Source organism: Mastomys coucha, unplaced genomic scaffold, assembly GCF_008632895.1.
Source record: "Mastomys coucha isolate ucsf_1 unplaced genomic scaffold, UCSF_Mcou_1 pScaffold7, whole genome shotgun sequence".
In the NCBI taxonomy this organism is placed as follows: domain Eukaryota; kingdom Metazoa; phylum Chordata; class Mammalia; order Rodentia; family Muridae; genus Mastomys; species Mastomys coucha.
The window spans coordinates 16,783,051-16,810,383 of record NW_022196913.1 but is presented as its reverse complement, the minus strand read 5'-3'; the positions used below and the strand labels follow the sequence as shown (position 1 = coordinate 16,810,383).

Here is a 27,333-nt window from a genome sequence, read left to right as displayed (position 1 = left end):
AAAAGGAAAGAAAAAGTAAAATATAAACTTTAACTCTCAAGGTAATAATTTTAAATTGCTAGTGGATTTGTGCCCAGCCAGCACGTTGGGTGGCCATCTGTTGTGGGAATTAGTAAAAAATGAATCTACCAGCACATTCTAGTGCCTGTGCCCTCCGGCCTCATCACTAAGTCCCAAAGTCCCGGCGGGTTCTTGCTATTTTCTCCCAGCTAGCAGCAACATCTTGCTCACATGCAATGCTTTACACACCCCCACAATCATTCACTTAGCTAGAGCCTAGAACCTGGTAGGTAAAGCATGACTCTTAAGGCTTTAATATCCAATCAGGTTTATATAATAATAAGATCACAATTTACAAGATGCCAATACAATAATTTCAGAACCAAATAATAAAGACAGTAGTCTAACCCAATTAATCTATTTTGTAAAAACCTTTGCTTGGTTGTATAACCACTCAAGATCTGACTCTTCATCATCCTCTGACTCCAGGATGAAGATCTCTCCTCTTGCTCCTGACCTTTCTCCTCCTCCAACTCTAGCTCCACTTCTCTATTCCTGTCCAGTCACAGGCCTGTCACTGCCCTAATGTGATTGGACAGAGAAAATGCTGCAACATGGGAGGATGAATATGAGAAAAGGATAATGTTGCAAATATGAAAATATCATTACAACAGCTATTTGTTACACACCAGCTCAAAAGATAACAGAAAACAACAAAAAGAAGCAAGGGGCTGCATAGATGGTTTGGCAGTTAAGAGCACTTGCTACTCTTCCAGAACCCTCTTCTGTTTGGTTCTCAGTACCCAAATCAAATGGCTCACAACTGTGTGCAATTCATGTTTCAGGGATCTGACACCTTCTTTTTTGGTGTGCATACACAAATGCACATACTCATAAACAAAAAGAACATTAAATTGTAAAGACTGAAAAGAAGTAAATGATCAAGATCCATCAGATGAGTGATCCTCTGCCTATCCCATGGCAGGAATCCTAACGTGCCCTTGCAATGTGCTCTTAGTAATAAGAGTCTCAATTCTGATCCTTAATGTCTGGTTATTTTGTTTGAAAAAAAAAAAAAAACCACTGGTATTTCTGAGAATCATGAAAGGACTGGTAAGAAAAGGCTATCACTGCAACTTCATTTACTTTCTGCTTCTTTTGGGACAAATTCCCTGAAAGTGATACAGAAGAGGAGGAAGATGACACCATCCACATGGGGAACGCGATCATGACCTTCTACGCAGCTTTGATTGACCTGCTTGGTCGCTGTGCTCCTGAAATGCATGTGAGTCTGTTTTGGGGGCTTGAAGGCAGCAATCTTGATGGCACTTATCAGTCCCAAACATCATGTCAACAGGGCTCATAGCAGCAGCCCAAACTAGTAATATTCATGCTCCATTAAAAATAATAGCTGCAGTCTCACTGCTGAACAAGCATTTGTTTAGTTGGAAATGCCCCATTGGCTATAGAAATTAGTAGTGAGATTGTCAGTACAAGTCATTAAGAGACTGTGTAGTCACCCATATGTCTGTAAACTCATGTGGCCTCCTTGCCTTTGAAGAAGACATCGTGTTTTCCCTGCACGGTTTTTTCTTCTCTGATGGAAATCTGTTTCCTCCAATAATTGATTCCATTTATATAATGCTTATCTCTACTTGAGTTCAGCTGGGCAATATTAATTTCAAAACTGTAAGACAGACATCGTTGTTGAGAGAGCGTGTGGTAGCAGGCCTGTCATGTCCAGACAGACTGATTTCACACCAGCCACTTGGTCCTCTGGCTCACAGAAGCCTCTTGCCCTCTTTTCTACACTATTCCTCAAGTCTTGAGTATAAGGCTTGTATTACAAATGTCCAGTTTGGGGGTGGGGACTCCAGAGTCAGTTACCCGCTGCACTGTGACCAGCTGTAGATAACGTCTTCCAGGCTCCTGAAACCCCACCCCTAGCTGAGGAACCACTGGCGGTTAATGGCTATTAGGAGAAAAAGAGTCACTCTTCTTTGAGTACTGCCAAGTAGGTTCCCCATGTCTTTGTGGATGGCCCTACGCCATGCACGGGTGGACAGCACAAATTTGGTTAGGTGGGTTCTTAATTCCTTAAGGACATGTGTATTTGTGAATGAGACATGTTGGAGGGATCAGAGGGAGTTTGCAGATGGAACTGGGGGTGATTATGATTGGTACATTATAAGCACTATGAAATGTTAAAAGAATAAACTAACGTGCAAGTCTATTTTTGAGCTGGGATAAACACAAAGCCAGAGTGGGTGGCTTGTAAAACATTTCATTTCCCTGCCCTTGGTACCCATGCTGGTTTTCAGTTCTTTAAAGACCTTTCATTTAAACTCATATGATAGAATCTACATGATGTTCTCTTCTGTAGAAACCAGAGAAGAACCACAGAATAGAGACCAGTTAGAATATTAGAAAACCTGGAATCTTTTTTTTTTTTTAAAGAAAAAAAAAAAAACTCAGCTTCGGCTACTCGTGTGATTCTTCACTTGGTAACTGAGAAGGGATGATGGAAGATGTGTGTGCTGGAGGTGGTTGCAGACAAAACGTGGATGCCCACACAGTTTGTACCTTTGCCTGTCTCAGGGAAAATATCAGAGGAACTAAGAAACAAATTATAATATAATTTGTTTGGGTGCTGTTGTTTTTTTTGTTTTTTTTGTTTTGTTTGTTTTTTTTGGTTTTTCGATACAGGGTTTCTCTGTATATCCCTGGCTGTCCTGGAACTCACTCTGTAGACCAGGCTGGCCTTGAACTCAGAAATCCACCTGCCTCTGCCTCCCAAGTGCTGAGATTAAAGGCGTGCACCACCACTCCTGGCTGGGTGCTGTTGTCTTGACATCGTAAGGGTCTGGGGGCACTAAAGCAGACAAGTGAGGGCTCACCATGCCCACCTTGCCCCTCCTGAAGCTCTACCATCTTTACAGTCACTAGCTGAACTTTCCACTAGGCCTTGAATATCACTTGTTTTTCCTGCCTTGTGGTGAATGTAACAGATGCTGGTCTTGGATCTAGAGATTGGTGGCTTATTTAAGAAAGTTACTGAGATTCTCTTTTCTCTTTCTTTCTTTGTCTCTTTCTTTCTTTCTTTCTTTCCTTTTTTTTTTTTTTTTTTTTTTTTTTTTTTTTGATCCACTGTCAACTTGGGAACTTCCTCAGCTAGAAGTCTTAAATGGAATATCAGGATTTATGTAAATTGATCCCCTCCTCCTCCAAGAATCAGAACAGAATATGGGTGGATACAGAATTAATTCCTAAGACAAGAAAGAGGCTAAATATATAATAAATATTAGCATATTTTCAGTGGCTCAGAATAGTGACTGTTTTATTGTGTTATTTCTCTGGTTATTGGTGGGTATATATAATTTTAAGGGCAATTGCTCATAGACTTTTCTGGTTATCGGTTTGTACTGGTCCCCCAAACATTATAAAATTTTATTGGAAAACAGGTAGCCTAGACTGAAGGGTATGTAATCTAGCGTTTCTTCACGTTTATAGGAACTATAAGCTGTGATTGCCTGCCTGTATGTCTGAGATGCAATTTCTGGGAGATGATTAGCTTAATGCATGTGCAGGGTAGACGATTGCTTTATATATGGATTCTCATGGTTTAAATTTTCTAACAAAACTACAGATAGAGTCCACAACCAGTTCTAAGCTTGCTTTATCCTCTTCCCATTTAGTTGATTCATGCGGGGAAGGGAGAAGCCATCCGAATCAGGTCTATTTTGAGATCCCTGATTCCACTGGGAGACTTGGTGGGCGTCATCAGCATTGCATTTCAGATGCCAACAATAGCCAAAGGTAAGACCAGCATCCATCCTGAGCGCTTTGTAGAACTGGGAGGACAGTACTTTATGAAAATCTCATCAGTGCTTAGCATCCCCTCTCCCACCTCCATCCAGTCAGATGCTTGCTCACAAATAGGAGTGGGCAGGTCATTACTGCACTGTGTCCTGTGTGTTTGAGGAGGTGGTGATAATGGAATAGCAGTGGTATCACTGGTTGATAATGGAATAGCAGTGGTATCACATCAGTGGGTTTTAAATCTCAGGCAGTTGTGATTATATTAAAATCAATACCTGTAGAACACCTGAGTTCAATCCCTGGGACCCACCTGGTAGAACCCACAAGACCATATTGCAAATATTTATAGGGTGGATTGTGTATTTGTGATATCAGGTAACTACCATCGTCTCCTTGGTCATGATAGGCTGGTCACCATTTGAGGGTGTTTTTTCTCACAGTCCTTCAGAAAAGGTCCTAGAGGGAGTAAAACCATAAAGCAAATGGTATTGTCATGAAAAGTCCCTTGAAGAATGTAGACCCCTCATTGATGCAGGAGATATCCTGGCACATAAGTTTTTGATACAGTGGGAGCAACCAATCTTCATTCTGAAGAATGAGAAGGGTGCATCTGACCTGAGGAGGAATAGCTATCAGACTTCCAGACTGCCTCCTTCCCATCTGTTTGAAACTAATCAAGATCCCATGATTGGTTTCATACCAGAGGATCAGACAGCCTCTGTTTTAAAAACTGATGCTTCATCATGAAGGCGGGAAATAAGGTCTTAAAATATCCTGTCCAGCTGTGTAGGCAGATGCACTGTCTGAGCTGTCTTCTAGAAACTTCTAATAGCTCCACCACTCAGTTCTATCACCTAGCAATGCTATCATGTTCCCAGCAGAGTTAAACTCTAAAGTCTATTTTTCTTACAATATAATGCAGAGATAATATTAGTTATATTAGATATTTTTGTAATAATGACCAGGAACTAGTGAGTATCAACTGTGAATTTTATTTAAATATTATTTGTTCACTGGCTTCAAGAGAAAAGTTATTTGGGTCTGGTGATGGTCATGTGTCTTCCTTCCCAGGTTCTGCTTTCTTCAACATTACATTCACATGGAAAAAAACTCTGTGATGCCATTCATAGACTCTTACTGTGTGCTACTAGGACCAGTATGGCATAATTATCTTATGGTCTAATAGGGAGCAATAGGCTCCCCATGATTTTAAGTTGGCACACAGTCCCGTAATTCTTCATACTAGTGGTCTCCAACCTCTGAACTTAAGGAATTATTATAAGGGATGCATTGGTCTACATAGGCTTCAAGCTTTGGGTATTAAGAGAGAAAATGACATGACTCTCTTATGTTGTGACAAAGTGAAGTCTATTTCATATGAAATCCATGCTGGTTTCATTGTGTTAATTTGTCACTTTATGCTTACTGTGTAACTATATTCACTAATATGCTATTTCATTCATAATTATAATCATCTTGAACCATAACAGTGGAAAAGTACCTTGATTTTCACGTAAATTTAAATGGATGTGCTCTTGACAAGAGTAGAAGAATGTGTTCCTTATTTATTTATTTACTTATTTATTTACTTATTTATCTATTTATTTAGGGTTTTGTGAGACAGGATTTCTCTGTGTAACAGCCCTGGTATCCTGGAACTCACATGTAGACCAGGCTGGCCTCTAACTCATAGATATTCACCTGTCTCTGCCTCCCGAGTGCTTGGCCTGTGCTTATATTTAACTTTTCATGGTATCCACTCCACATTTTACCAGGTCTGTTTGATGCCTTCTGTTTCCTTCTTGGCATCTGCCAGATACTATGCCTTTACAACTATGAAGTGAACAGATGCCCCAATGACATCTAAATGACCTTGGGTTCAAATTGCACTGCCCTAGTTTACTAGCCAAGCTGGTAAACACAATTGTGTGAGGGTAGTAAAGCCGGAAAACATTTCATTAATATAATTTATTTAAAACATGACATGGTTGGCAAAAGCCAAATGTCATCAACCCACATATGGCCAGGCCATTGACGCCAACATATCACCTTCTCTCTTGTAGATGGGAAGGTGGTGGAGCCTGACATGTCCGCGGGGTTTTGCCCAGATCACAAGGCAGCCATGGTTTTGTTCCTTGACAGGGTCTATGGAATTGAGGTGCAAGATTTCCTCCTTCATCTCCTTGAGGTTGGCTTTCTGCCAGATCTTCGAGCTGCTGCCTCTCTAGACACGGTACGATATGAAAAGTGAACTTATACCCTTGACTCCGAGGTCTATGTCTATGGGCTCACTCATCCACTCATTCTCAACAAGTATTCACTGCACATCTGTGTTGGTTTCAGGCAAGCAGTGAGTAAAGAGAAATCAAACAGGTCCTGTCCAAAGGAAATTCATTAGCTAGTGAAACTACCTGCCTCACAGGGCTGGCAAAAATTCTGATAAGGTGCAATGGGAGACAAGAGGTTCATTGATCTATGCTTAACTTGGGAGGTCATAGGGATATCTATTAAATGTCTGTTCATTATTTTATTTGTCCTAGATTTATAGAGATGGCTCATTTGATAAAGTCCTTGTCACTTAAACACGAAGACCTTAGTTTATCCTTAAACCCAAGTTAAAAAACCCAGGTGTGTGTGGTGTGTGTGTGTGTGTGTGTGTGTGTGTGTGTGTGTGTATAAAATCTAAGCACTGGATATTAAAGACAGTATGATTTCTGTAGATTATTAGCTAGCTAGGCTAGCTGAATCAGAAAGCTTTAGATTCAGTGAGAGATCCTATCTCAAAAAATAAGGTAAAGAGATATTAAGGAAGTCATCTGACAATGACCTCTTGCCTCATCACATTTATATATGTGCTTACAGATGTATACACATGAATACATATATACAAAAAGTAAAATAATACCTATATAAATAAATTTGCCCACATACCTTTGCTGTTTGGTGAAAGAAGTATTAAAGCAGTTGAATGGTCATTATAGTTCTGTCAGTTACAGAGGCACACTGGGTTGTCATTCTCTTGAGTACTCATTGGGTAGTATCTGCCCTGTATGTTAGTATGTTAGGTGGCCCCATGGAGGATCTGCCATTCCTGGTGTCATGCTGGTAGGTGAAACGTGGTGGAATAAAGTGGAGCACCAAATTCCATCAAAAGCATTCTAACTCATTTATTTTCTTTTCAACTTCTTTTGATCTTAGATCTTGAGTAAAGAAATCCATGACAGCAAAGTCATAAAAACAAGATGGAAGTTCCATTTCATTGACATTCTGAAGAGTAGAAATATCCACATAGTGTCAATATAGACTCCTGATGATTGACACTGGTAGACCTGAATAGAAGTATGAATGACATGTACAAATCTGGCATCAGTTATGCACACATGTTCATTTTAATCTCTTCTGCCCACAAGGAAGTGCTCACTGGCATCTTCCACTATCACCCATCCTTCTGAGGTCTGACTCTTTTCAGAGCTAACCTTGCTACAGAACAAACTCACAATATTCCTCCAGAACTTCTTTAGGTGTCTCGAGGTTGGATAGGCCTGTTTACTAATTTCAGAGTTACCATCACAGATGTTAGGGGAAATGATATTATCATAACCTAACCTTGAGCTTGGATTTCCTAAGCCATTTGAGAAGGTAGACGATGTTGCATTTATTTCAATCAATTGTTGATGATTTTAAATGGTGAAGATAATGTGAGCCATGGGTAGACATTGATCTAAGGACTACATTTCCAGATGTCCATGCTGCTGTTGTTCCAGACAAGGAGATTGTGTGGTAAGCAATACATTGAGTTCTCTGCTGATCACACAAGGTTGTGTCCTCTTGTTCCTCTCTAGGCTGCACTAAGTGCTACAGACATGGCCTTGGCTCTCAATCGGTACCTCTGCACCGCTGTACTACCTTTGTTAACGAGGTGTGCTCCCCTGTTTGCTGGAACAGAGCACCATGCTTCCCTCATTGACTCTCTGCTACACACTGTATATAGACTCTCTAAGGGATGCTCCCTCACCAAAGCTCAGCGGGACTCTATAGAAGTGTGCCTGCTCTCTATATGTGGGTAAGTGGATGACTCTCTGTGCCAATTTTCTTCCTGGGATGGACCTTTGAAATTATCATGAAAATTTCAAGTAGTTTACATATCCAAAATTAATTTTTATAGTCTGATATAAATGTGAGTCTTGAGTTAGTTTTGCCTTGTTCCAACAGTCAACTGAGACCTTCTATGATGCAACACCTACTCCGAAGGCTGGTGTTTGATGTTCCACTGTTGAATGAGCATGCAAAGATGCCTCTGAAGGTAATTATGAGAAATTCTTGGCACTATGTGGTCCCTGCTTTCTTGAGCTGACTTCTTGTTACTAATCATTTGTCTCTTAAGCATATATATATTCAATGTATGTATTATTCAATGTATGTGTGTGTATGTGTGTGTGTGAGGGAGAGAGAGAAAGAGGGAGCCTTAAATAAGCAATGCAGGATCATAGACTCTCTAACACCAACACTATAAACTTGGCAGATATAGATCACAAATAAAGTTTTGAAAAAGCTTCCAAATAACTGAGAGATCATCATAGTAACAGAAACTAGAATGATCAAAGAGTGAACCTGTGGGTACCAAACAAATATAGAGTCATTTTCAGAGTTTACTTGTAGAAATTTAAAGTTTGATGTCATTATAATTGATAGGTAAGTCAGAAGAAACAAAAATGTTCATGGAAGCAAGGTCCCTATTCAGTATCTCTAGACTCTAGGAGATAATTGTGTATGAAATTCAGGAAATAATAGTTCACATAGTTGTGAGTAAATTAAATTAAAGAACACAGAACTCTGCGGTGTATGACTATGTAAATAACTTCAAAAAGAATACCGTTCAAGATCCATTAATTATATGTGTGTGGGTATGTGCATGTAAGTGCAGTAAGAAGTGAGGCTAGAAGAGGGCAATAGATCGCCTGGAACTAGAATCATAGATAGTTGTGAGCTCCCTGATGTAGGTGCTGGAAACCAAACGTGGGCTTCCTAAAAGAACTGAAAATGCTCTTAATTACTGAACCATCTTTCTAGCCCACTTTAATATACATTTTCAAAGTTGAACATTTGGTCCACACATTGCATTGTAATCAGTGCCCAATTTGAAAGAAACATAGAATTCAAGTAATTTCGCTCTCAAAATACTCACATGGGTTTGAGAATTTTTCTTCCATGAACCTTACACTATAGCATTCAGAATGCCATGCAGGAGGAATGGAAACCCTGAGAAGATATTTTAGCTTGTTAATTTTATGACTACTTTCCCATGCAGCTGCTGACCAACCATTATGAAAGATGCTGGAAATATTACTGCCTACCTGGAGGGTGGGGGAACTTTGGTGCTGCCTCGGAAGAAGAACTTCATTTATCAAGAAAATTATTTTGGGGCATTTTTGATGCTTTATCTCAAAAGGTAATTGAAGATCTGGGGTTGGGGGGGATTTGTTTGTATTGATAAAGCAACAAAAAGCCTCAGATTCTCTGTAAGGTGGTATTTATAATGGATTAATACATTTATTAATCAAGACCCGAATAGTGTCAGGTATGATGGTAAATCCCTATACTCTCAGCACCGACGATGCTGGGACAGGAGGATCTCAAGTTCAGGGATAACATGGGCTCCAGTTGGGTCTCGGTTATAGGGTAAAATCCTGTTTCAACTAAGCAACACAATGGAAGGTTACCTAATTTGTTTTCCTCCTTTCTTAATAGTGCATGATGAGAATATATTATGGATTAATCTTTAGATCTTTAGTAATCAATATTGTCACATATTCTTTGTGATCATAATACTGTTTATGATGTTAAAATAGTAGAGAAATGTAGGAAATCAGGCCTGTTAGTGCTGGAATACTCTGACATAGAACAAGTTAGAGGAGAAAAGGGCCTTGTTTAGTTTTAGAGTTCTAGAAGCCATTTAGTTCGTCAGAGCAGGGAAGGTATTACAGCCAGAGTGAGACCTGCAGGGTAGTCAGGAAACTAGGGAAGAGGAGGTAGACAAGAGATGGGAAGAGAGGGATATATACATACAGTGACCTTCTTTCACCAAGATTGTACCTTGTAAAGGTTCCATGGCTTTCCAAAACAGTGTCACCAATTAGGAATGAAGTTTCAAACACGTGAGCCTGTGTGGGTATTTGTCAACAAGCCACATAGCAGGAGTTACATGGATAATAGTTTACTATTGTTCTCTTCCCAGAAATATGAACAAGAACTTTTCAAACTGGCCCTGCCTTGCCTGAGTGCAGTTGCGGGAGCTTTACCTCCAGACTACATGGAGTCAAACTATGTCAGTATGATGGAAAAACAGTCATCCATGGATTCTGAAGGGAACTTTAACCCACAACCTGTTGATACCTCAAAGTATGGACTCTTTCTATTGCAGCAGATTTTTATTGTAAATGATGTGTGAAGTCTGAAATTGAATAAGGTACTGAAGTGAACTTTCTCTGGTACATGCCCTCTTTGAGTAGGAGTCCCTTGACTTTATCAGATGGCAGTAAAAATAACGGTGAATATACCAATATCAGAAAAAGATGTGTGCCCTCTAGGGTATTCTGTGCTGAAGGAGGAGTCTCATGGCTAGCCATGTTATACCAGCCAGAAGAAGACTCAACAAAGTGCATGAGCGGTTACTTAGTTGAAAGTTTAACTGAAATGTGTATCAGTAGCATGATCTACCCCTATGTGACATCTTTAGCTGAGGAGAGTTCCAATCTGTCACTGCTCCTGTGAATGACAAGATCATTTCACCCATCACAACAGGTTGGCCAGGATTCAGCTTCATTGATGATATTGCACATCAGAAAGAGATGAAAGAAATATCAAGTTGTCACAAAGAACTACATATACAGTCAGATGTGGACAGAATTGAAAGCCTTATGTAAAGATCAAATATATGGTCTCTACCAAGCTTCATACATGCATTTAGTTTTCTAAGTTATACAAATGAGATATATGGGTGCTTCATGTATTTGGAATTCAAATAGGACTACAACTCTGATTTTGCATGGAAAACATCCTCTTGTCTTTACTTTCCTGGTTCATGGTAACTTGGCAAGACTAGTTAGCAAGTTAGTCACATGCTGGTTATTAACCAACACTTCTGAATCAGTCTGAGGCTTCAGAACAGCTCCAAGCTAACTTAGCTCCCCAAACCAATCAGAATATCAACCCAAGTATTGTCATTAACCTAAGAATGTCTTTAAAGTATACTTGCTTGATATTACATGACAGTCCTGTGAGAAAAGAGTCCACTCCTAAGTGTTTGGATCATGTGCTTGGTCCTTTGTATCTCTTTCAAAGTAAGTCACTAAAACATCACAGGGTCGCAGTCTACATAGGTAAGTGTCTGGTCTGTGCACATACAGAATAACCCAGGGTTTTCAGAAGAACAGCATCATGCTTTGGGTGTTGATGAGTGGAATCTGGTTAACTAACAAGTGTTGGGCATGCATACTAATTTTCCCAGGCTTTTTTTTCCTAGGGAAATTCTTCATTTTAGGTTTATATGGTGGTTTGAGTAATTTCTACGTGGGTATGATTTTTTCTTTTAAAAAATATTGCTTCTTGGGCTATGGTGGCACACGCCTTTAATCCCAGCACTTGGGAAGCAGAAACAGGTGGATTTATGAGTTCGAGGCTACCCTGGTCTACAGAGTGAGTTCCAGGACAGCTAGGGATACACAGAGAAACCCTGCCTCAAAAAAAAAAAAAAAAAAAAAAAAAAAAAAAAAAAAAAAAAAAAACAACAACAACAACAAAAATATTGCTTCTTGAGAATGTGTTTGTCAGTTACTAACTGATAACTTTGTTGATAAAGATCAGAAAATCATCTTATCGTGCAGGGTTTTATTTAGAAGCCAATTCTCAGTTAAGTGCTCTAGTAAGTTGTATTTACTAAGGAGTGGAATGTGCATACAATTCTCTCTCCATAGATACATTTGATATTCCCAAGCCTTAACATTTATGAGCAGACCCATTCATCAACTGCACATGCTGGACACAAATGGAATAAATATTCATTGAAACAAGAAAGGAATCAAGAATAAATATTATCAAATAATAAAGCAAAAGTTTGTCAATTACTTTCCCTTGTAGCACAAATTAGTAACTTTGTAATGTTGTCTACATGGAGGACTAATATCATAAAATCTTAATACATAACTAGTTATATGGAATTAACTTGAAGATGTGGCAGATCAAAAATCAACAGTGTTGTTCATTCATAGTTCAACAAACACAGTCTAAAAAGACAGAATCACTCCAAAGAAAAAGTATAAAAGAAAAGCATGTTTTCAGACTTACTGAGTACTGGTTTGGGTTTGTTTTCCTTTTCTTGTATAATCTATTGTATTCATCTTTGAATATATTTTAACTAACATATATCTTTTTACATTTATTTTTTAATATTAACCCAATAAACAATGTCTCAGTTTGAGATGAGTAAACAGAACATGATCTGCTTGACTTACATTGCTTGGAAATGTGAAGAAGCAATTGTTTGTTACAACAGTTTTGTTTTTTTTTTTAACAGTTAGAAGTGAATGGAATCTGAGTATTACTCCTCTGTGAGTAAATATGAATGCAATTGCCTGTAAATTCTGTAAAAACACCAAACTCTTTTCTTTTCTTTTTCTTGTAGCATTACAATTCCCGAGAAGTTGGAATACTTCATTAACAAATACGCAGAACATTCCCATGATAAATGGTCCATGGACAAGGTAAAGGCAACAAGTCCGGTCTTCCCACCCAAGGCTGCCACTGGGAATGACCGGGTGCTGCTTAAATATACCCAGTTTTGCCAAATTGCTCTTTGCATGTGTATAGTGTATATTTCTGTGTGTGTATTTCTATTCATTTACATGTATATGTAGTGTGGTCATAGGTTGACTTCATTGACTGTATCACTCTACTTTATTTCCTTTGAGACAGGGTCCTCAGTGACTCTAGAACTTGCCATTTCAGCTCAGTGGATCTGCCCACCTTCACTGCCCTGAGTGCACCACCATGTCACACTTGTATTCACTAAGCCACACCCCCAGCCCCAAGGCTCTGTTTTTAAAAAAAGACCTTCACTGAAGTTAGTAGACATTTAGTTACAAGCTGTACATGTTCCTACTTAGCTAGTTTCTTCATAATAAAAACATGACATAATCTGGACATTTTAGCATTTTTAAAGATCAATTCACTAAACATTGAGTATCATTTCTTAATGTTTATTTGTTTGTGGGGCTTCAGGGTGAAGTAGTAACTCTACAGTAAAAACTTACCTTAAGCTAGGCAGTGGAGGTGTATGCTTTCAATCCCAGCACTCTGGAGGTAGAGGCAGATGGATGTCTGAGAGTTTGAAGCCAGCCTAGTCTACAGAGAGAGTGAGTTCCAGGACAGCCAGGGCTACATGAAGAAACCCTGCCTCAGGGAAAAAAAATACCTTTTAGCATAACTCTGGTTTTTATAGGTAGTTTTATATTTGATGAACAATACCGAAAATGTGTGTGTGTGTGTGTGTGTGTGTGTAATGTACATGTGAGATGTGAGTGCATTGTTGTTTATGCACATTCATTAATCTGGGTGCATGTGCCTGTATGAATGCTCATGAATGTGTGCACATATGTATGTGCATTTGTATGTGTGTATATACATGTAGGAGCCCGAGGTTGAGGTTACATATTTTCTTCCCTACTTTACCTTTTGAGACAAGGTCGGTCCCTGATCCCAGAGCTTACTGATTGGTCAGACTGGCCAGTGGGCTCCAGGATTCCTCTTGTCTTTGTCCTCTCATGTGCTGAGGTTATAGACATGTGCTAGCTACCACACCCAGTTTTTTCCATCTGTTTGAGGGATCCAAACTCATACCTTCACGTTTGTACAGCAGGTACTTTACCCACCCCCTTGAAGGGGCATCTTCCCACCCCCATGAAGATTCTTAAGCTTTAGTAGTTTTGTACTTTCTATAATATATGTCCAAGCAGGTCTATATAGCTTATTAAAAGTAGAAGACATCTACTAAAATATATCTTCAAGGAAAATAGTACAATGAGAAAACTCAAGGAGTTGTAAATGTTCTCATTTCAGTTGAGTTTAGTTTTGGTTTAAGAGAGAATGGTGATCACAGTTTGTCAGAGGAATCAAATTGACACGGTACAAAAACCTAGCACATACATGTACAGCCGTGAAGTGAAAAGCAGAGAGCGAATGCCCCGGAGGATGCTCATGTCTGGACATAAGCCAGTGACGTGGCAGGTCCTTTTCCTAGTGTGATGCCTGTTGCTGCAATAAGCACCATAACCAAGAGCAACTTGGGAAGGAAGGGGTTTATTTGACCGATGTATCCTGATCATAGTTGATCACTGAGAGAAGACAGGGCTGGAGCTTAAGCAGGAGCAGAGGCAGGAACTGTGCAGGAACACTTGCTCCCTCCCCATGGTTTTCTCAGTTGGCTTTTTTTTTTTTTTTTTTTTTTACAATATCTAAAATGTAATTTATTTGGTGGACTGCAATAAGTTCTCAAAACATTTGCTGTAACTCAGGTAGAAATAGGCAAGTATTCTTCACATTAGTCTGTAGTCCAAAAAGGTACTTCAACTAAAATATGTCAATTCTCCTCACATCTGCAGTGGTTTAGAGATGGTCAGTGTCTGTTTCTGCAGCTTCTTCAGGCTGAGGTACAGTGCTCAATGCTTTAGAGGGTTAGGCAAATTCATTTCCTTTTTGTTCAACAATGCCTCATCTCTACTATGTAAAACCTGGTCTCCAGTCCCACTATCCAATATCTGCCTTACATTAGGTCTTACTTCAGGACTATTACACAAAGTGATTAAGTTATAAAAGGCCTCCAGATCACTCTGTTCAAATGTTACAAATGGTTTCAGTGATGATCCAGGAGCAAGGGAATTTCCTCCAATGATTCTCAGGTTGATAAATTTGATTTTCCAAGTATTTTCCACAAAAGGGCTACGGATAAGTCCAAAAATTTGTTCAAATATGCCCAAACATGAATTTCCTCGGTGGACAGTCCCTGCAACTCCAACCATAACTAATCCATGAGGAGAAGATGCACATTTTAGTCCTTGAGAATCAAGGTTGGGACTGAGAAAAAGAAATTCCTCTTTCACTAATGACAATAAGCGAAGGCTCACAATTTCTGCTCCGTGGTAGTCTGTCATGTTTTGTTCTGAGGTGTTATAATAAAACCTAAGCTTGACATCATGTCAGAAGTGCTGTGGGCCCCGTTCATCTTGAGGTGGTCCCAGGAAAGGATTCTGAGAATTAAGAAGTTCAAAGAACCAGTGACAGAATTCTCCTCCTAAGCGACGAAAATCAACCTTTTCAGCTTCTTTATCTTCCTTTCCCTGCTCGGCGGTCCACAGGCTGCACCAGGTGGTTGGTGACGGTGTCGCAGAGGGCCATGATCTCGTTATTGTCCAGCATGCCGAGTAGGTCTCGGCAGCCCTCCGACTCTAAGTGGCTGAGCCCCGACATCTCGCCCCCGGGGATGGGGGTAGAGGACGACCCCAGCAGTGGGGCCCGTGGGCCGGCCGGCGCCTTTTCAGTTGGCTTTTTTATACGATCGATCTGCCCAGGGATCGCACCACTGACAGTGAACCGTGGATAGAGTGACTCCATTGAACACTAGGTGGCTGGGTTGGGTCTGAGATGCCTTGGGAGGGAAGTCCTGAACTAGTCCAGTATAACTACCTGGTTTCTGAGAGCTAATGGTGGTATATGGGCAAATGATGCTAATCCAAAATGGTCAAATTATTGGGGGATGAATTTATGAAATAAGTGACTAGGAAATGTTATTCTGAGGTATTCCTGATTTACATATTTTAAACAAACTTTTCATAGACACGCGTACATCACAGGTTGGGGGTTAAGATATGTCAGAATAAATAATGTCAGTTGTCATTCTTTGGTCCCTATAGCCTCTTGTAGGGGATTATGCCTTGGGCACAGGTGTAGACCTGGTTCATTTTAGGAAGACAAGATGCATTTAATCTCTGGTCAGTGGAACTTATTCCAAGAGGCTACTGAATACTAAGAGTGGAACTCTGAATTAAATTAGGTAATATTCAGACCTCAGGCAGGTCACAGTAGGCTTTGTAATACCAGGTACTTGGGAATCTGAGGCAGGAGAATTTTAATTCCAAAACCTGCGCTCAAGGCAACTTAGTAAGGTGCTGTCTCAAAATAAAAAATGAGGAGTCCTGGGACTGTAGCCCAGTGGTAGATCCCTTGCATACAAAGACTTGGCTTCAGTCCGCAACCACACCAAAACAAATACTAGGCCTCCATCATTTTGTTAATCCAACTTCAGGGTTACTTTTACAAAATAGGTTCTAAATAAATACACACTTAAAATCAGCAAAACTAATATATGTAAAACTATTTTAAACATCTTGTTTTTTTTTTTTTAGTTGGCAAATGGATGGATTTATGGGGAAATATATTCAGACTCTTCTAAGATCCAACCACTAATGAAGCCATATAAACTCTTGTCTGAAAAGGTGAGAGATTCTCCCCCCCCCCCCCCCCCCCCCCAACTTTATAAAGTATTATGTTTGGGAGAATTTTTGTTTTATGTCTTATTATTAAAACTTTTATTATTTTCTTTATAATTTTCTGTATGTATTTGTACGTGCATGCCTGAATGTATGCATGCAAGTGTGCCCTGTGGTGGTGGCCAGAGGACAACTTGTGAGAGTCAATTCTCTCCCTACCAGTCCTAGTTGGGTAAAATTTCCACTTTTGACATTTTCCTCAAATGTTTTAGTTTTATTTATAAGAATTCTGTGTTAATTGATTTTTTTAACAAAGGCAGTCTGTTTCAGAACAAATCACTAAATACTTGAAGTTTCATTTTGGGTTCATGATACCACTAATGCTTGATTTTTTTCCCTCTAGGAAAAAGAAATTTATCGTTGGCCAATCAAGGAGTCTTTAAAAACAATGTTGGCTTGGGGTTGGAGAATTGAGAGAACACGGGAGGGAGATAGCATGGCCCTTTATAACCGGACTCGGCGCATTTCTCAGACAAGCCAGGTGATAATCACAGTGACAAATGAATTATTTGTGTTATTTAAACATATACATACACACATATATGCATACATAAACAAACACAGAGACACACAGGGACACAGACACAGACATACACAGACACACACACAGACACACACACACACACACACAACTTGTCCATACTAGAGATTGTACTCAGGCCACATGCATTTTAGTCAAGTACCCTTGAACTATGTTCCCATCTCTAAAATAATTTAAGCTGAGCTTGGTGGTAGCTTGGCTACTGGGAATGCTACAGGAATTTCATTTAGGCCTAGAAGTTTGAAGCCAGCCTTGGCAATATAGATAAGATCCTATTTGAAATAATAATTACAATGATAGCAATAATAATTAGGACTGGGTGTAGCTAAATTGATAGGGTACTTATTTCACATTTACAAAGCCCTGGGTTCAGTTCCTGGCACCATATAAATACAGGTATGGAGATAGATGCCTATAACATCTGCACCTGGGAGACACAGGCATAGGATCAGGAGTTCAAAGGCAGCCATGGCCCTTTGAACAAACCTTTTGAACAAACAAAAGGTCATATCAACGTTTCTAAAATACTCCAGTGGTGCAAAGAGATACAGTCTGCATTTTACCTGACTACCCCTTTCTAATAAGTTCACAGTTAACACTAACATCCCTGACTTCAAGAGAGCACATGCTCAGGTCAGATGAAGTTAGAGAAAGAGAATGGGTAGAGTTTTGAGAGAAATGGCCATGGAATGTAGGAGTGGTTATAACAGGTATGATTGCCATGGATTCTAGGGTGTGGCCACAAGACAGTAGTTTTGTTGAGTGAGCTAAAGAGCTCAGGAATTCTGAGGACAAGAAAGAGACAATAATTAATATGATTGCTGTCACTAAGATAGCTGAGTCATGACTCCCAGTGATACTCATATTATGGTTGTGCTCAGAGCTGTGGTAAAGATAGTCAAGGTAATGAGGCAACAATGGGAACAGCCTTAGACAATGCTCTTGAGCATTTATGTGTGCCCAGCACTGTGTTGAGGGGCTCCTGTCCATTATTTAAACCATGTCTGCTTTTGAGCTAGGCTGTATTTTATCGTTAGCTCCATTGTACAGAGACAAAACCCAATTTTGAGAATGGCAGGTGACTTGACTTGGAACGTGTTTGTTGTCTTGTTACATAAAAGCAAGTTATCACTTGAAGTACAAGACATCAGTTGCCTATGCAAGGGGGCAATGACAAGGATTAACGTCTGAGTGGGGAGAGAAGAGTGGCTGATTGTGCAAGGTGATCCATCTATTTCAGTTCCATCACCCTGAAGGAATATATTGACTCAAAAGAACTTAGAAGAGAAAAGCTTATCCCAGCTCACAATTCCAGGTTGTAGGCAATCACTGTGGAAGTCAGAGCAGGAGCTTGAGAGATGGTCACCTCACACCAGCAGTCAAGGGAAGAGAGAAATGAGTGCAAGCATGCTCACTTGCTTGTGCTCAGCTTGGCGTCTCTATAGTCATATGCAGTTAGAATAGCTACTTTGAAGCTGTGGAGTCATATTCGATTTTACACTTTCACTATCCATTAAGTTTTATGCACTTACTGAACACATAGAAGTGCTCGCACATACACACAGAGAGAAAGAGCCAGAGAGAGATCAGTGATAGAGTTAAAACTAAAAGAATGATTGGCTTTCTGTCTTCTTTCCTGACTCACATGCTCATTACCAGAATTTCATTCTTCCTCATCATGTACTATTTATTTCTGATAAGAGAATAGGTTAGATTTGCTAGAAGATGCAGAGTTCATGTCCCCCTCTTCACTGGTTAGATTAAGATAAGGGATGGAATGCAGTGAAACTGTGAACATTGACAAGTAGATGTTACCTTTATTCCTGGTTTAATTTTATGTGTCTATGTGTGTGCGTCTCTGTGCACATATCCACATATGCAAGTGCACCTGCTCACAGAGAACTGAAGAGGGTGTCAGATCTACCAGAGCTGGCAATCCTGAACTACCTAATGGGCTAACGTGGGTGGTGGGAACTGAATTCAGGTCTTCTGCAGGCACCTAGTCACTCTCAGCTATTTGAAAGTGTCATGGATGTATTCAGTTTGTCCATTCTGGGATGTTTGCTGACTTGATCTTGTGCAGATAACAACGGCTGCTGAGATCTTGTGTGCAATGGCCAAGTGAGGTCCAGAAGACAGCCTTCCTCAGTCCTCCCCATCCTCTGGCTCTTACAGGCCTTCTGACTGTTGTGATAGTCTCTCAGCTGTGTGTGTGTGTGTGTGTGTGTGTCTGTCTGTCTCTCTGTCTCTGTATGTATATGTTTGTGTGTGTGTGCGGGGGGGGGGGTGTCACTGCTAGATCAGTCATGAATCTATGTACTAGCCATTAGTCACTGTAGAAGGAGCTTCTCTGAGAGCAGCAGGAATCTATAGCTATAAACATAAACATGTATATCCAGATTTGAAAAGCAAACATGTAGAAATAAGGAAGTCTGATCATTGAAGATTTCCCTGCAAGCTATTAAATGCTACATGGTGAAGTTGTTTAATTTGTGTTTATCCTCACAACTGACCTACACATATGCTTGTAAAGGATTCTTTGTTTCTTGTAGCTAACCAAGATTGGTAAATCTCAAGGCCCCTGTCTGGGGAAACGTGGCAGGACTTGGGATTTATCATGTACTACTGATTGTTAATTATTAACTTTTTAGACTGTCTATCCTTGAAGCCCTTGCTGTTATTTTGTTCTCTTTACCTTAGAAAACATAGTTTGAACCTTGCATTGTGTTTCTGAAGGCTCTCACTGCAGTTTCTAATGTGATACTGTTTTCTTTCTAAACAAACCATCCAGGTGTCTATAGATGCTGCACATGGGTATAGCCCCCGTGCCATTGACATGAGTAATGTTACACTCTCTCGAGACCTGCATGTAAGTATCTGGGTTTTCACAATAGTCTCTAAGGCTCACTTAGAAAAAGCAAACTAGAATGCTTTCCTATTCATTTTATAGCATGTATTGTTTCATGGTGATCATATGATGAGCCCACAAAGTTTATGGTTATTATACACTGAGACCTTTTAGTAACCTGAAAGTTGATAACGTAAGTCCTTATAAGTCCTCACCTATGGTTCCATCCTTCCTGCCTCCTGTAGTTTGCTAAACTGCTTTGGCTCCCAGTGGGTCATGTGCTGTGCACCACACACACACACACACACACACACACACACACACACACACACACAGACAGACACATGCACACACTCACTCACACACACAACCAGTTAATGGCTGGTCAGTTCTAATCCTCCTCCCAGCCAGCATACACTTCCTTTCGGTATTCCTGGCTCAACACCTTCTAAATCTATGTTCTATCTTTGCTGCTCTGTTACTTTTTGGGCAGCCCTCCCATAGGGCCACTTTCCCTTTGCACCCACATTTCCCATAATTTTCCTTCTGCAGCTCTAAATCTGACCCATCTCCCTTCGAATCATGTCGATCTTCTCCTTCCTCTGTCCCTTTCCAATGCAATCTCAAGGTCCTGCCTCAGTCTAGCTGCCCAGCCATTGGCTGTTGGCATCTTTATTTCCCAATCAAAACCGGTTTGGAGCAGGGACCTACAGCATTGTACAAGCAAACATGAGAATTCCAGTGTAATTTGAGAATCCATTTGATCAAGTCCCCAATACCTCCTGTTGCTTTCCATGGTCTGAAATGTTAAATGGAGATCTTCAGCAGTTGACACTTCCCCTTCTGAGTCCCATGATGGAACCTCTTGTCACCCTGCTCCATTCCACGCCAGACATGAGTTTTTCCTGTGTTCACTATTTTCCTGTTTGTAGTGAGCTCCATTTAATCATGTAGTAGATGTCAAGGTCATCAGACTGGCAGTCAGAGTAGGGAAGTGCTTGTGTTTAGTTATCCTTATTTTACTTTACGGTGGCTCCGGATTGTAAGCTTGGTGATATAGAAGAGGCCTGAGCCATGGAACACAGGAGGGAAGATGGGCTCTAGAGTAACATGGCAGCAGTGCAGGACATGTAGAGGAAGACATATGCACTGTATTAGGATCTAGCACTATCTGAGGTTTTAGGCCTTCACTGGGGGGCCTTGGTGAGGGCTACTCAGGATGAAAGTGGCTACTATTCAACTTTTTAGAGCTGCTTCCTTGGGGCCGCAGAGAGAGATCAGTGGTTAGGAGCGTTTGTCCTTTCCTTGGAGGAACTGAATTTATACCCAGCAGTGTCAGTAGCTCAGTGTCCAGCTCCAGAGGATGATGCCCTCTTCTGGTCACTGTGAGTGCCAACACACAAACACACACACACACACACACACACACACACACACACACACACACACTGTGGGTGACCCTGCCCTTTGTGGATATCCACAGAGACACACATAAATATAAAAATGCATGAGAAAAGAGTTAATAAATAACCATGAATACCACCTTAATTAATGACTACCTTAATTGCTCATATTAAAGAATGCATATTTTAGTTTGTTCATCTATGGAAATTGATCACATTCCATTTGTCCCATCCATAGCCCTGTGTGTTCTGTGTCACTAGGGGATGTGTTTTAGGATGAATTATTTGAATGAAAGATAAACACTTAACTTCCATAGAGCTTACATTACCAAGTCAATATAGCACATTGATCTGAGTATGATTAGTGTTAGTTTAAGAGAACTAAAGATGTAAGTGTGAGCTTCATGTGCGGTAAGATGTTTGGTTTACTCTCCACTCTTGCTCATGTAAGAACCAATTATAATGACATTGTAATCTTGACTATGAAAGGACCCAAAAATAGTAGATTTTTTCCCCCTCAAAAGTCACAAGGTCTCAGAACAGATCACATACATGTTCTAAAACTTTTCATTTAATTAGGCAAAGAGTGACCTAGAAGTAAAGTCTTTGTTTATATTGGATTCTTTTAATTATTTAAGAAGGTACAGGTTGGTTTGTAAAACTTTTGAGTTAAAACACAAATTTGTATTTATGTCTATTTTCTGTTCACATCCATAGCTATTTCAAAGCTTCATTGTTGAATTAACAAAAGATACAATTAAGTATAAAGAATAACAAAGGCTATTCCCATTAAATCCACAGTGTGGAGATATTTACCATGTAATTTCTCAAGCCACTGAAATCCTCTGGAATCGGATTTCCAAGTGAGGGGGGTGTGTTTGACTACATTTTAGGTTCATCTCAGCACTAATATTCTGCTCTCTTGCTTTAAGACATGTCTGTGTGTCCCGCCTGAGAAGACAGCTCTGACTTCCTTTACAGAAGTATCAATTGACTCCTTAATATTTGGTCCGTTGTAGGCTATGGCAGAGATGATGGCTGAAAACTACCACAACATATGGGCCAAGAAAAAGAAAATGGAGCTGGAATCCAAAGGTAGTATTTCCTAGAGACCTATATTTAAAAACACAGAGTTTTACTGTAGGAGCATAGGATGCTGATGAAGTAGTTCCTCTCTTTTGCTTAAAACTTCACTCTGCCTTCATTATACAAAAACGTTTCAAGTGTGCCTGCATCCAGATTCTAAGACAAAACTGTAATCTCTTTATTGTTAGTGTGTATTCTTTGTATTTTAATAGTGTTTCCCCCTCCCTCTTTGTATCTTAATGCTGTCTGGATTTATATTACTCTCAAAATATCTGAATTAGTATGGTAGTGCTGAACACTTGGTTATTAGTGTATTACATTCCTTAGACTCTGAGCAAGATCCTCACACCTGACTAACCTATTGCCGATCCTTTGTTTACACCAGCTGTATTATTGCTACTCCCATGACTGAGTTTCCTCTTTTCCCACACTCTCTAGTTTTATTTTTAGTGCTAGGGATTGAGCTCAAGCCTTGTGCTTGCTAGCCAAGGAACTATTCCCTCAGCCTTCCTTTTAGCTTTGCATTTGCGACAAGAGTTACCATGAGATGTGAGATAGTAAACATATAATGTTGCCAAAGCAGGCTGCAACCCCCTTGCTTAGGACTCCTGAGTTAAAGTCTTTCTTTTCTCCTTTTTTTTCTTTTGAGAAAGAGAGAGAGAGAGAGAGAGAGAGAGAGAGAGAGAGAGAGAGAGAGAGAGAGAGAGAGCAGTGTCCACAGAGGCAGAAATTGGGCATTGGTTCCCCTAGAGCCAGACTTACAGACTTGGTGGTTGTGATATGGGTGCTGGGAAGCAAAGTAGTCCTCTGGAAAAGTAGTGAGTACTCTTAAACACAGAGTCATCTCTCCACTCTCTTATTTCCTCTTTAAAAAGTACCAATATGCTAATGAAATCTTTTCATGATTTACTACATAAATATTATTATTCAAGCTAATGCATTCTACATGGAGAGTTTCCGGCATTGTTATGCATATATATATATATATATATATATACACATTATGTATGTGTATATGTGTATGTATATGTTTGCATATGTTATTTCTATGTGTGTGTGTGTGTGTGTGTGTGTGTGTGTGTGTGTGTGTGTATTTCTGTGTGTTAAGGTTGGAAACAGTGATTCAGCATTGACCTAGCACAGTTTTATTTCTTCCAATTCTGATTTTTTTTTTTAATCATCACCTCTGCATCTGGATAAATCCACTTTAAAAAAACCTGGGAAAAAATAATTATGTTGCTCACTCTGGTGTTTGGTACTCTTGGGGAGTGTATGAAACTTTAAGGGAGAATAAAGAGACCATGATAGAAATATGAATTATTAAGAAAAATAGGTGTAAGGGCTGGAAATGTAGCTCAGGACTTCTAGCATACACAAGGTTCTGGGGCTAATTCCCAGACATGCTAATGATTGGGAAAAGAAAAGAACAGAAGCTGAGGAGTTAAAGTCCTAAAACTTGTACCAGTGCTCCAAAGTTAGTGACCAGGATCAGGCTTGCATCTCTTTCTTCTCCACTTTGATATGAACAAGCTCACAAGCCACAGTAAGTATTGGTGTGTTTCGGGTAGCCTCCTGGGAATACTTGCATATCTCCTGGGCTCTCTGTTGAGCTAGCTCCCACGTAACACATCCACACCTACATGGCCAGTGGGGGGAAAATGAGGGATGGAAGAGTGAAGTGGAATAATGTTGCTATTTAGAGGGACTCACACCTGTAGATGTGAGTTCTTTTATTTTGTTAATGTGACAAAATCTCACATAGCACAGAGTAGCTTGAACTTGAAATGTAGCTAAGGATGAACTCAAACTCCTGATCCTTCCAGGTGTTGTAATAGAGACATGCATTCCCATACCTGGAAGATTCTCATGAGTTTTAAAAATCATACTTATTTTCTATAAGTTCTAAATGATATCCAAGCTCTTGCTAGAAGCTACTAGCTGAAAACTTTTAATTTTTCAAACATTAGATGCTTAATAGTGATCAACTTTTAACTTGGCAGGCTTATATGCATTTTTACATGTGTTTATGTGCATACTATAACCTAGAAGGTGCCACAAGAATTCCATACTGAAGACATCTTTCTTTCTTTTCTCCTTGGACCAGAAAAATAAAGCATCACTTTAAAAAATATCTTTAAAATCTCTCCCCCAGTTATATCTCCTTTATTGTCTATTACCATGCCTCAAATCTAGGCTCTAATGAAAGAACCCCCTTCTGTTTTTTTCCTCCCATGGTGACAGCATAGGTAACCAGCACTTGATATTTCAAATACATGCATTTTCAGGCTAGAAATGCTGGTTAGCAGGCTCATGTAGCAGTGGCTGGGTGTCATTTCAGAGTAAGTAGTATGTTTGTTTTGTCTTGCTAATTTCTCAGGAGGAGGGAACCACCCCCTGCTGGTGCCCTATGACACACTGACAGCCAAGGAAAAAGCCAAAGACAGAGAGAAGGCCCAGGACATCTTCAAGTTCCTGCAGATCAGCGGTTATGTGGTATCCAGGCAAGTGGACACCCATCTCTTTTTCTTTCCAAATAATCACTGGGTTCCGACTAAAACTGAGCTCAGTGGCCCAGCTTAACCTTGGGACGGCTGGTTAGTCGCTTCAAAGTACATGTCCTAGCTTTCCCTCCTTTGCTGTGGACGCACCCAACTGAAGCAGCTTAAAGGAGAGAGGATTTCTTTTATCTCCTAAGTCTAGGTTGCAGTCCATCTTTACAGAAGTTGGTGGCAGGGGGTTGAAGCTTTTAGTCCCAACATCATCGAGAGCAGAGAAAAATGAATGCACACATGATTAAGCCTCAACAAGAGTCTCTTCTTCCTTTACACAGCCCCAGAATGATGCAACCTATTTTCAGGCTTAGTTTTCTTATATTCATTAGGGTAACCAAGGTAGTCTCCCATAGACATGCCCACAGGCCATCCGGGCCTAGACAATCCCTCACTGCAGCTCTGCTCACAAATAATTCCAAGTTGTGTCACATTTAAACATCCCAACTCATGCCAGAGACACAAACACCTTAGCTGTTTGTCCTGGAAGTTCCCTTTGCAACTTCATTCAGCTGCCTTCCATCATCTAGGCAAACTCTTAAGAAAAAGAAAAAAAAAGAAGAGAACCACTCTGCATAAACACAGCATTTTAACAGTAGTAGTGGAATGATTCACTTTAGTTTTATATTAGATACAAATATTCCTTATAGGCAAACTCCCTTTAATCATAAGCAGCAAGAATATTATTACATTCAATTTTATGTGTAGCTTTTAAAATAAAATTTTATCTTCTGAGATCTCTCTTTCTCTCTCTCTCTCACGCACACACACACACACATACACATGCATACACACTTTATTTACTTTTGCTTTTCTAGAGGATTCAAGGACCTGGATCTGGACACACCTTCCATCGAGAAGCGATTTGCTTATAGTTTCCTGCAGCAGCTGATCCGATATGTGGATGAGGCTCATCAATACATCCTGGAGTTTGGTATGTAGCTGGTCTTGCTGCTCCTCATTCAGGTCTTGCTATTCCTAGAGCATCCACAGCATAGAGGAAGGGATTGTTTCCACATTCTGTCCATTTCAGTACAGAGAAGAATGTAATAGCCAGGAGTGCATAGTACCCAGTAACGAATAAACTGCCAGAGAGTGGGTTGAGTATGAGAACTTTAAAATATCCACGTAGTGTTGTATGAATGCATGCACATTTCTGACACAATGATAGAAGTTTGGTTGTTTCCAATACTTCCCCTACAATCCATTTGTAATGACCTTCTGGCACAAATTGACTTTTTTTCTGAGTCAAACATCTTTAGCACTTGGAATTTTTGTTGTTGTTCATTTGTTTTTGAGGTATGGTTTCACTATGTAGCCAGTCCTGAGTTTACTGTAGTAAACAGGCTAGTGTTGGATTTAAAGAGATCTGCTTGCCTCTGCCTCCTGAGTATTGGGAATAAAGGCCTGTGTCATCACACCCAGCTAAGAATAGTATTTTAATACTGAAAATTTGAAACACTCTGGTGATTAGAGTTTTATCAAGTGCCTTTTCATGTCACTGCATGGTAGTTTTACAGGGGCTAGAGAAAATTGTAGGCTCAAGCATTAGCAGCTACTCTTCTCCTCTCCTCCCTTCCTCCCTCTATCCATTCCTCCTTCCCTTCCTTTCTTCTTTCCTCTCTTCTCTCGTCTCCCTCCCTCCCTTCCTTCCTCACCTCCTCCCTCCCTTCTTCCTTCCTTCCCTCTCTTCCTTCCTTCTTTCCTCCCTCCTTTTCTTTCTTTATTTCTATTCCAGTTTCATTTCTGTTGGTGTGGTCCTGTTCTCTCCAAATCTGTTCATATTTCTCAAGATATTTAATATAGAAAAGGATATTTTTTACACTTCCTAAAATATTGCCATTTTGGCTATGCACAACACCATTTTGATTTATTTTACACAAGAAGTCCCTCATAAAGATATTTGTAAGCTAGCAGACTGGAGGTGTAGGCCCTGAAATACCAGCTACATGGGAGACTGGGGTAGCAAGATTGCAAGTTCAAGGCCAACCTGGGCTACAGAATGAGGATAAGACCAGCATAGGTAACTTATTGAGAGCCGCCTAAAAACAAAACAACAACAAAAAGAACCAAGCACACACACACACACACACACACACACACACACACACACACACATCAGGCAGAGGACTAGAGATTTGCTGCCAACTGGTAGAGCACTTGCTGAGTTCTTTGTTCTATCCCCAGGAGGGGGTCAGGGGTGGGGGAGGGAGAGCAGAGGGAATTCAAGGATAAAAAACAAGCAACCCCCCAAAAACCAAAAATCACTTTTTTTTTTAGATATTTTCTTTATTTACATGTAAATTTCTCCATTCCCAGTTTCCCCTCCAAAAAACAAAGAAACAAACAAAAACAACCAAAACAAATCCCTGTTGCCTCCCACTTTCCCATGCCTGCCACCCTGCCCTCTCCCACTTTCCGGCCCTGGCATTCCCCTATACTGGGGCACAGAACTTTCACAGGGCCAAGCTCCTCTCCTCCTATTGAT

General features: G+C 40.1%; 1 protein-coding gene and 1 pseudogene across 8 annotated transcripts in view; one reads left to right on the top strand and one right to left on the bottom strand.

The window, feature by feature from the left end:
- The window catches only part of Ryr2 (ryanodine receptor 2), a 600,588-nt gene that overhangs the window by 442,695 nt on the left and 130,560 nt on the right, over positions 1-27,333 (top strand). For all 8 annotated transcript variants that reach the window (XM_031357976.1, XM_031357968.1, XM_031357974.1 and 5 more), the window contains 14 exons: positions 1,180-1,285; positions 3,696-3,816; positions 5,883-6,052; positions 7,662-7,882; positions 8,032-8,122; positions 9,128-9,268; positions 10,055-10,218; positions 12,500-12,578; positions 16,275-16,364; positions 16,762-16,899; positions 19,751-19,828; positions 22,230-22,305; positions 24,674-24,797; positions 25,664-25,779. In XM_031357976.1, the coding sequence (XP_031213836.1) occupies positions 1,180-1,285; positions 3,696-3,816; positions 5,883-6,052; positions 7,662-7,882; positions 8,032-8,122; positions 9,128-9,268; positions 10,055-10,218; positions 12,500-12,578; positions 16,275-16,364; positions 16,762-16,899; positions 19,751-19,828; positions 22,230-22,305; positions 24,674-24,797; positions 25,664-25,779 (1,715 nt within the window). The remainder of the gene's footprint in view (positions 1-1,179; positions 1,286-3,695; positions 3,817-5,882; positions 6,053-7,661; positions 7,883-8,031; positions 8,123-9,127; positions 9,269-10,054; positions 10,219-12,499; positions 12,579-16,274; positions 16,365-16,761; positions 16,900-19,750; positions 19,829-22,229; positions 22,306-24,673; positions 24,798-25,663; positions 25,780-27,333) is intronic.
- On the bottom strand, positions 14,517-15,370 carry LOC116081430 (annotated as a pseudogene).